Below are 11,240 nucleotides of genomic sequence, written 5' to 3'. Positions count from 1 at the left end.
TTCCCTGTATATGACTGACACACATGAATATACACCTGTACATACACATTCACACCCAGAAGCAGGAAGAATGGGGATCATAGGATTTCTTCGTATTTTCTATTTCTCTGCCAATTATGTTTGGGAGAAAGTCATCAAATACATGTGGAAATTCCCTTCACACATCAGCTATCCAACCATTACTTTACTGTCAGCCATTAGCTTTGTTTCCAGTGTTTTGCCTCCAAACAATGATGCTATAAACATCCTTGAACGCAAAAACAAACCACAGTCACCCATGGAGGTGTAGGAAACCCTAAAATGCTGATATCTGTTCCCAGCGTTATGGTCACCATCCTCGGCAGAGGATAGAGGCTCCACACTGTGTTGCTACCTGGCCTCAGGACAACCCTGCCCTGCCCAGCAAGAACCTCCAGGTGAGGGCTCCTTGAACCTTCAGGACGAGTGGCATTTAGACCTGCTTCTCAGCCTCCCACTGACTGTTGACAAGCTCTCAGTCCTACCTGGCATCTATAAGATGCATCCCCAAGCTCTCTGAATAGAGCCTTTGGCTTCTGTAGCTGGTCAGCACCAGGGCTCTCTCAAAAGAAAGGGCAGGGGCAAAGGGTGTGGATAGAAGTTGAGAAGGATTCTGCTAGGAACCTAGAGAGATGACTTAGTTGGTAAAGAACTTGCCACACAGCCCTGGAAAGGCAGAAACAGGAGAAACCCTGGCTGGCCAGCCTAGCCTAATTGGCTAGCACCAGGTCCCAAGGAGAGACTCTTGTCTCAGAAACCATAATTACCATGTTCATAGCAACATTATTCATAATAGCCAAAACCTGGAAACAACCTAGATGCTCCTCAACCAAAGAATGGATAAAGAAAATGTGGTAAATTTATGCAATGGAGTGTTACTCAGTGGTTAAATCATGAAATTTGCAGGCAAATGGATGAAACTAGGGGAAAAAAAATCATCCTGAGTGAGGTAACTCAGACCCAGAAAGACAAACACAGCATGTACTTACTCATAAGTGGATATTAGATGTAAAACAAAGGATAACCAGGCTACAGTTCACAGTCCCAGACAAGCGAGGTAACAAGGAGGATCCGAAGAGGGAATACATGGGTCACCCTCGAAAGGGAAAATAGATGAAATCTCCTGGGTAAACATCAGGTCGAGGGAGGGGAGAAGAGGAGCGGGGATGAAGGACAGGATCATGAGGTGTCAGGATGACCAAGTTGGGGAGGGATGGAGAGGGAGAGCAATGAAGAGACATCTTGATAGAGGGAGCCATTATGGGGTTGGGGAAAACCTGATGCCAGAGAAACTTCCAGGAAACCACAAAGATGACCCCAGCTGAGACTCCTAGCAATAGCGGGGAATGTGCCTGAGTTGGCCTTCTCCTGTAATCAGACTGGTGACTACCCTAATTGTCATCATAGAACCTTCACCCAGATGGAAGCAGATGCAGAGACCCACAGCCAAACACTGGGCAGAACTCCGGGAGTCCGGTTGAAAAGAGGGCAGAGGGATTATATGAGCAAGGTGAGTCAGGATCATGACAGGGAAACCATAGAGACAGCCGGCCTGAGTTCATGGGAGCTGACATGCTGTAGCACAACTAATAAAAACCCAGGGACAGATATTGGGGTTTAACCTGAAGGCCAGAAAAACCAAAGAGCCAGCCACTTGCTCTTACCTCTACCTCAGTCTGAAATGGCGATTCTTTCTCCAGGAATCTTAGAATAAGACTGTGTCTGAGAGCTGTCTCCTCCCATCCTCTATTCCTCCCTGGGGCTGGGATTTAAGGCATGCACCACTACTGCTCAGTTTCTGTGACAAACTAGTGTGGCTGCTGGGGTTAAAGGTGTGTGTCACCACTGCCTGGTCTGTAAGGCTGACCAGTGGGACTGTTTTACTCTTTGATCTACAGGCAAGCTTTATTTACTAAAATACAAATGAAATATCACTACACATGTACCGACAGCTAGGGAGCCTGCATGACACTAACTTAGGCCCTCTGCATGTGGGTGACTGTTGTATGTTCATGGGGCCCCTAGTAGTGGGATCAGGATCTGTCCCTGGTACGTGATCTGGCTTTTTGGAACCTATTCCCTATGGTGTGATGCTTTGTTCAGCCTTGATGCAGGGGGGAAGAGCTTGGTCCTGCCTCAACTTGGTATGCCATGCTTTGTTGACTCCCATGGGAGACCTTACCCTTTCTGAGATGTGAATGGGGGTGAGTAGAAAGGCGGTAGTGGGAGGGAACAGGAGAAAAGAAGGGCGGGGAAGCTGTGGTTGGTTTGTAAAATAAATCTTAAAAAATCAATAAAAGAAGGGAAAAAAAGCAAGGATGTTGGGAACATTATCTTAAGGTGTGTTACTTTTGTTTATGTGGCATTTGCTTAATTCTGTGAAGCTGTGATACTTTGTCTCAAACACCTATGATCTAATAAAGCTCTGAACAGCCAATAGCAAGGCAGGAGAAAGGATGGGCGGGGCTGGCAGGCAGAGAGAAAATATGTGAAGAAAAAACTGGGAGAAGGGGTTTGGAGTAGGAGCTGGAGGAGCAGGGGGACATCAGGGGCAGCCACCGAGCTGCACAGCAAACCACAGAGTAAGATTTAAAGACCTAAGAGAATGGGAAAAACACAGTGGCCAAAGGGTAGATGGGATAATATAAGTTAAAAAAATGGGCAAGAAACAAGCCAAGCTAAGGCTGGACATTTATGAATAATAAGACTCCGTGTGTGGTTCATTTAGGAGCTGGGTGGTGGGCCCCCCGAAAAGAATCCAAAGAGCCTAACATCCTATTGCTACACAAGGCTGCTCTAGAGGAAGGATACCCGAGGTCACACATAGGCACCCACGCACAAGTGAACACACCTATGCATAAGTGTGTGTGCACACACACTCACACTCACACTCACACTCATTCAAAGCAACTCTGCAACCTCAGAGAACGAACTGAACTTGGCAAGCCCAGTGCTTGACCATTCATCTTTTATTGAAAATGGTGCTAAAGCCGTGAGCACGCTCACTTCCCATGGGCGTCCCTCACAAGGGACACCGTGGCTACTGGGAGCACAGACTCCTTCAGAAGCATCGTCTCTGGACCACAGATGCCCCAAACTCCTTGAAGTCTGCAGCGGTGATCCACATCTGCTTAAAGCTGCTCAAAGAGGTGACAATGGAGGCTCCGATCCATGTGGAGAACCAGCGATCAGGGGGTGCTGTGATCTTGATGGGGACTCCCTTGGAAACCAGCTGCTCCAGCTCCCTCAAAAGCCTGTCGTCCAACCCCTGAAACAGCGTGGAGCCCCCTGACAGGACAATCTCCCCATAGAGGATCTTCTGTATATCAGCATCACACTTGGCTATGCTGTTGGATGCCATCTGCGCCAGCCCCGGGCCATGGGTGCCCAGGTGGTCTGGAGAGAACAGGACCTCAGGAGCCTGGTACAGCTGGTCTCCGATGTAGATGACATTCCCATCGGGCAGTTTGTACTCCCTCAAGACGTCTTCCTCCCGCCGAGAGAGTTCCTCCTCAGGCTCCAGAGCCACGTAGCATAGTTTCTCCTTGATGTCATCTATCAGGGCCTTCTCCAGTGGGCATGGAAAGGCCCTCCTGCTGGCCAGGAGGAGCCGGGTAAGGAGCTCCGTGATGTCTCTGCCAGCCACGTAAAGTTTGCTGACTGCATGAGGCAAGGAGTAACCCTCAAAGACAGGGACAGTGCAGGTGACCCCATCTCCGCTGTCCACCACCAGACCTGTGACACAGGCAGAGGCATAGAGCGCCAACACAGCCTGGTCTGAGAGATAGAAGGCGGGCACTTCGAAGGTCTCAAACATCATCTCCGCCGTCTTCTCCCGATTCTCCCTCGGGTTCAGGGAGGGCTCCGTCATGAGCACTGGTCGTTCACTGGGCTTCACACCCAGTTCCCATTCGAAGAGATGTCTCCAGAGCTTCTCCATATCATCCCAGCTTGTGACCAGACCCCGCTCGATGGGGGAATGCAGGCGCAGGGCTTCCTGTTTGTAGAGGGCTTCCTCTCCAACAAAATACTTCTTCTGATTGGCTCCCATTGGGGGCATCTTGAACTTTGGGTACCCCACAATGGAGCTGGTGACATGACGGGGCCCAATCTCCCCAGACAGTCCTGCCTTACAGAGCCCAGATCCATTGTCGAAAATCACGGCAGGAAAATCTAGAGCTTGTGGGTTAAACATGTCTGCACTCAAACCCTTCTGAGTGACGCCGAGAGAGAGGCAGATGAGCCTTCTCGGGCCAGTTCGTGTCACAATAGGTTTCCCTGGACGTCCACAGGATTCCAGGGTTCCCAGAGGTCTCCCAGGCACAGCTAGCAGACTGACCCCAGTGCCCAGGAACCCTCCATCATCCTTGGTGACCTGAACTCCTCTCAGGTGGCCTTGACCTACAAGGCCTTTTCAAGGGTGCTTGACAGATATGTAACAATCCAGATGAACTAACAACTGTACTCAGTGAGGGTCAGAGCCTTTGGTGGGGCTCTGAACCCCTGTATACCGTGAAGGATGAGGTAAACAGAAAGAACCCTGGGTGAGATTGAGAGGCCTCATTTCAGAACAGGGCAGCCTTGTACAGGAAGACGACTCTTCACTTCCCAGGCTCAAGGGACAATGTCTAGCAGACCCTCTAAACATTGCTTTTTGAATATATACTCTTCCGGGGAGCTCTCAGAAATGTCTCCTCACTTTGTCTTATTGACTCTGCTTCCCTGTCCCCATTCCAGTCCAGGTCAGGCGCCTTCATCTCTCTCTCTACACCCTAAGGTGCCCACGAGTCATCTCTAGTTCATTTAATTATCGGCTCACACAGAGGTGGCTTCTCTGGAGTTGGGGACACCTGTGTGTCTAGGAAAGGCATAGACATTGAAGGGGGCTCACAAAAAAGAGCTGGGGCTACAGAACAAGACTGGGAAGGAAGCTGGAAGCCACCTGATGAGGCCTCAGACACACACACAAGCTCATGCTGTCTCTGAGACCTGACTTGACACTCAACTCAGGAGAAAAATAAAAGAGGGTTGACCCCGGGCACAACTTTCCTGTCCCCTGATGATAGGGAGGGCCTCAGAAAGGTGGCTTCATCTGGTGTTCCCGTCCATCATGTGCAAAGGCACAGGTAAGCCAGTTGCCTCCTCCATCCAGAAAGTTCTGTCAGAGCATAACCTCCTGGTACCACGCCCTTCCTAGAGCCTGGGGTCTTTATGCCCAGAGCACCCTCTATGCCCTACTGACCCTGCGGATATTTCAGCAGGCATTACTCTGTCACAAGGCTGTGCCATTCAGACACATGATGTAGACATATGGACAGAGTGGGCGGTCTGAGGGCTCACATGAAGATGTGCAGGAGATAGGTTGATGAGAGTTAGCAGTGTGGGTGTGTACTGAAGATGCAGCTTTCCCAGTGTCACTGAGCCTTGCAGGGGTGTCGAAAATGTGGTGGTCACTAGAGGCTTTGCCTCAAAGGACCCCTAGGGGAAACAAACACAGAACGGGCTGAGGTGGAGCAGAGAGAGAGCTTCACGCTTTGCTAAGCCATGTTTGCCACGTGTAGCATCTCGATGGCGGGTTATAACCATCTCTGCCCTATACCTACCCAGACCACAGTGGGCCAGGGACCCAGGTCAGACATAAGCATAGGTCCTATGGCCATCCATGCTCTGAAATGCCTAGGTCAGGCCCCTGATAGATGCCCAGGCCCCAAAACAGTAGGTTCCCACAGAGATTGCAAAGCCAGATCCTGAAGTCTTCAGACAAGGTCTCTGTCAGGGGTCGAGAACACCTTGGGCACTGCATTCTGTGAGGGCCATATTGCCCCAGTGAGACAAAGGGCCTATTCAGCAATAGTATGTCCTGCCTATGCAAGGCCCCTTCTGTCCTGTGCCCAGCCAGGAAGCCTTGACCTTGTAATGGCCCCCAGTGGCCATGACTGTTGGACTGACCATGTCCTCTACCTAAACCCAATTCTGTGTAATCCACTCATTTGCTTTTGTTGCTGAATCGCCAAGACGTAAAGTTCCTATTTTGCTTCCTGGCTGCTGGGGGGTGGGGGTGGAATGATGCCACTTGGGGTTCCATCCTGCTTACATCACAAAAGCCCCATGTGTTCATCTCTCAGGCGCTGCCTGAATGCTGGAGCCTGGCTGACTGATCATCTTTCCTGGATTTTATGTTGGAGTCCAGAAAGGGCATGGCCCAACCCAGAGCATGGCACAGGTTCAGCACTCTGTTCCAACACCAGTGCCTAACTGGGTGAAAGACAAAGAATTAGGGGGGTTCTGAAGAGCCTGCCGTGGAGGAGCCAAGGGCATCCCCTCGAGTAACCACATGGCCACTGGAAATAAAAATGGGTAGGTTTATGAGCCATAGCCTCTGAACGTGATGTTGGGCTGGTTTGGAGCTGCCCCAGGGCAGAAATTCCATGTGCTTCTCAGGTGCTGGGAACCTCCTCAGCCCTCTTTAGAATCCTGAGTCCTAGGGTTGGTATGTCTCGGAAGTACCGTGTGTACCTTAGCGTGGCTGCGACCTTCGATTCTTCTTCTCACTGCAAATATGTGTTACCACTAAGAAAGAAACATTTGGTAGCTGGCTAGCAGTGCAGTTTCAGGGGGCAGCCACAGTGAGGGTGTGTTTGCCATTAACATGGAATCTCTCCTCTCCCGGCTTCAATTAGAAGCTGCCTGGGTTTGTTGCCCCTACCCTAAGCCAGCCAAGCCTCATAAATTGCTTGAACAAGTTTATGGACAAACTGGCTGTAACACCATCCCCCTCACCAGTGCTCACCCTGGAGGGCCACTGTTCTCTTTCCATTCAGCAAACACGCCCTTGTTTCTGCTCTACTGTGTGTAGCGCCGGGCATCTTCTCCGGCTCCCATGTGACCCCACTTCCTATTTTAAGGTCGTGGTGGGAGGTGGGCAGGTCATGGGATATCTGGGAAAATGCTAGGTATTCACATGGGATGGATAGCCACGTAGCTGCCCACTACCCTGCCTTCCCACCAGCCTGTCTTGAAGTGCCTGGGTCCCCCGAGCCCTGGGAGAGGCCTACCAGTCTCCTCTCCTCATCCTCATTCTTCTCCTCCTCCTCCTCATCATCCTAATCTTAATTATCTGTGGTTTCATCTATCTCTAGTGCCCAGAGCCCCAGTCAATTAGTGACCACCAGACTGCACTCTGGTGCCAACCTAATATCTGGTGGCCAGATCCTCTTGCAGAGGGAATGGTCCACATGTCAGCAGCCTAAAGGAGCAGGGTGGCCCTTCAGACGGCAGGATGCACACTGTCATTATAAGATCTGTGGTGTCTAAGGGGTCTTGGACTATACACAACTCCCAGAAGGCTACTTTCCCACTTTGTGCTCTGGGTGCTCCCAAATGGCCCCAGACTCAGAGCATGTGCCCTAGCAACTGAGTCTCAGAGGTGCAACTAGCATCATCTATGCACTTACCCATCTGCCCATCTTCCTGTCAACCCTTCCATCCACCCTCCCACTCACCTACCCATCATCCATCCATCATCTACCTATCCTTTTATCCACCTACTTACCTACCCATAAACCCTTTCATCTGCTCATCCATCCCTCATTCATTCACCCATCATTTTATGTACCCATCTATCCCACCCACTCATGCATGCATCATCCACCCACCCACCCATCAATCCTTTCATCCTTCCATCCACCCATCCATCCATCCACCCATCCATCCACCCATCCACCCGTATCTATCCATCCACCCATCCACCCACCCATCCACCCACCCATCCATCCATCCTTTCATCCTTCCATCCATCCACCCATCCATCCATCCGTCCATCCACCCATCCATCCATCCACCCATCCATCCATCCATCCGTCCATCCACCCATCCATCCATCCACCCATTCATCCTTCCATCCACCCATCCACCCATCCATCCATCTATCCCTCCATCCTACCTTCCTTCCATCCATCCATCCATCCATCCATCCACCCATCCATCCATCCATCCACCCACCTATTCACCCATCCACCCACCCACCCATCCATCCATCCTTCCATCCATCCATCCATCCATCCATCCACTCACCCATCCATCCATCCTTTCATCCTTCCATCCACCCATCCATCCATCCACCCATCCATCCATCCACCCATTCACCTTCCATCCACCCATCCATCCATCTATCCATCCATCCTTCCTTCCATCCACCCACCCACCCATCCATCCATCCACCCATCCATCCATCCATCCATCCTTTCATCCACCCACCCACCCATCCACCCATCCATCCATCCATCCATCCATCCACTCACCCATCCATCCATCCTTCCATCCTTCCATCCACCCATCCATCCATCCACCCATCCATCCATCCACCCATTCATCCTTCCATCCATCCACCCATCCATCCATCCTTCCATCCATCCACCCACCCATTCACCCACCCATCTATCCATCCACCCATCCTTCCTTCCATCCATCCACCCACCCATCCTTCCATCCATCCATCCACCCACCCATCCATCTTTCCACCCACCACCCATCCATATATCTATGACTCATCTACTCACTCATTCACCCACTTATTCATTCAAATATCCATCTTTCTACCAATTTAGACATATCATACACCCCTCCCTCTTCACCTTTCTTTCCTTCTCTCCTCCTCCTTCCTTCCCTCTTTCCTTTCTCTCTCGTTTCTTTACCTCCTTCCATCATTATTTTCCTCCATTCATCTTTCTGTTGACCCATCTATATATCTTTCTGCTCATTCATTCCTCCTTCCTTCCCCACTAACAGAAGTCAGTGTCTCCTCTTACCTCCATTTCCCTCTTTCAAGCTTTGGCTCAAAGTCAGAGTCTGTGGGCTCCCCCTCCCGCCTGCCCAGCATCAAGAACCCTCCATACTTCAATGTCCCTCACACCCTGTGGGATCAAAGAAGATACTCAGACCACACCTTCTCATGGAACTGGATGGGTAGCCCTCACCACCTGCAGTCAGTCAGCCTGTCCTCCCTACCACATAGACCGAGAGGGAGGACTTCATATTTGATTGTCATTAGAGAGCCAAAGAAGAGTCCTTTATTGACATGTCCACTGTTCCTGTGGGGCTCTACGGATGCGCCTTTGGGTAGACCAAGGAGATCGGGCCTTTCCCAGTTCTTGGAAGAGCAGTCTGAGGCCAGTTGGCCCTTCCTGGCTACATATCACTCGTCTTCATGTGACCTAATCCCGTGTATAAGCTACTCAACCTCCTACACGCACTGCCTGAGCTCAGGAATACCTGTAGCGTCCTCAGGGGAGGTGCTCCACTGCCGGCTGTCTGCACTCCAGCCACCCCCCCCCCCAATCTGGCCCATCCTCTGCATAAGAACTCCCATACTGAGCTTGATCTCTGGGCAATTAGCCTCACCTGTGCGCTTTTGGGTGGCTTGTGTGTCATTTATCAGAACTTTGAAAGAAGTATACGTGCCAGAGTGGGGGTTCTATTCTCTCTCAACAGGATGAACACCACCAGACATGGACCTTTCCCACTAACATGTGTGGCTGGAAACCCACACTGGTGTTTAGGTCTTCCAAATGGTATTAAAATGGGCTGTAGCAGGTTTGGGAGTCTCCAGAGTTGTGAGGTTTCTGGTTAAATTGCAGCCGAGCTAAGGTCTCACTAAGGTCTCACCTGAAGGCTCAATGGGGTGAATTCAGCTCCCACATGAACCCTGTCCCTTGCTATTTTGAACTGTACTGGACGGCTTCATCAAACAGAACCTGATTTACCTTGGGGATAGAGGGGAGGGAGACAGACAGACAGACAGACAGACAGACGAGACTCAAATGGAAGCTAGTGTTTTCATTGCCTTATCTCCAAAGGGACCCACCCATCATTTGTGAAAGCCAGCTGTCAGTTCAGCCCATACTATGAGGTCAGGGCTACACAACAGAGGTGGAACCACAGGTCTCCCAGACTCTACCATCCAATCAGAACCCCTCATTTCTTCCCCTGCCATGAGCTCACACCATTCTCCATTCGTAGTGCCCACTCTCTGGGCCCCGTGTCCCTGGAGACAAATGCACATGGCTTTGCAGAGTACGTGCCCCTTGAGTAGAGCGACTTGGCAGGGAAACACCTAGACAGTCCTTGAGGATTTCTCCCTTGGTCTCACCATGTAAACGGCTATCGCTACTGCTGCCCAGTTCTTGGTCAAAATGTCATGACCTAACCCAGAGGAGGGTTTTCCTCTCAGCACCCAGCACTCACAGCCTGCCTGCCTCAGTTCTGTCTACACAAGTCCTCTTCCCTTCTCAGCTCAGTATCCCTGCCTCCCTGGCCTCAGCTATGTTTGTAGAGGCCCTCAGTTCAGGACACCACTGCCTCCTTGGCCTGGCCTATATCTGTGGGACTTCCCCCTCGGGTCTTCAGCTCAAGGTGTCCCTGTATCCTTGGCCCCAGCTCTCCCTGCGGGATTCCTCCCTTCCCTCCCTTTCCAAACTTAAGACAGCTAGGGCAGCCCGAAATACAGAACTGCTAAATCCCAGAGGAGCTGTGTGCCTTGACCCTCTAAGCTACAAAAAGAATTTTTCGCCCCCTGCTGGTGCCCATGCGTAACTACCGCAAGGTCTAGGGGTGGGAGAATTGCAGAGTCTCTGACAGGAGACTTTGTTCATTTCCGGGCAAGGCAGGACACTAGTAGAGAGAAAAAGAAATCAATGTTTGCTAAATAAGGGGAAAGCATCACCCTGTCTGCGTGGAAAAGAGGTCTGTTTACAAATGTATTACGGTGATTACCCAGAGGAGAGCCCCACCGAGATAGCCGTCCTTTCCCCAGAGTTCCGTGGAGCGCGTGTTAATGTGCTCCCTCCAATCAAACATGGCCAGGCTTTGGGTTTTAAATAGTTTATAGCATTTCAGATGCGGCTTCGAAGTCAGGTAGTCCCTGGAGAGGCCTAACAGACTTCTACACTTAGCCAGTGATGAATAACCAAGAGAGCTCAGGGCCCGGAAGGATTCCAGATTTAATTCAAATAATTTAAAATCCAATGTTGAAAGAGCTCTTTGCATTCATGGGCCATACCCATTTCCAGCTGCAGAAAGAGGAGGCTTTGTGTCTGAAGCTGAGGTAGGAGCATTAACTGTCTTACCATGTGCCTGGCCCTTCCAGCCAGCACACCAACATTTTTCATGTTACAAATAGCAGGCTGTGATCCCGAAAGCCAGACATGACGAGGGGGAAAGATTTA

At 50.8% G+C, this 11,240-nt stretch overlaps 1 protein-coding gene across 1 annotated transcript; it reads right to left on the bottom strand.

The window, feature by feature from the left end:
* Nucleotides 1-3,079: 3,079 nt before the first annotated feature.
* On the bottom strand, nt 3,080-4,213 carry LOC121447903 (actin-related protein T2). Its single transcript, XM_041651174.1, has one exon. It carries the CDS (start codon nt 4,211-4,213, stop codon nt 3,080-3,082), a length of 1,134 nt encoding a protein of 377 aa, XP_041507108.1.
* Between the last annotated feature and the right edge of the window lie 7,027 nt (nt 4,214-11,240).

The sequence above is a fragment of the Microtus oregoni genome, unplaced genomic scaffold (assembly GCF_018167655.1).
Source record: "Microtus oregoni isolate MIOR12 unplaced genomic scaffold, Mior012 000005F_ref0000423, whole genome shotgun sequence".
NCBI classification, from domain to species: Eukaryota; Metazoa; Chordata; class Mammalia; order Rodentia; family Cricetidae; genus Microtus; species Microtus oregoni.
Note: the sequence above shows the minus strand (reverse complement) of the source record. Positions and strands in the feature narration are given on the sequence as shown.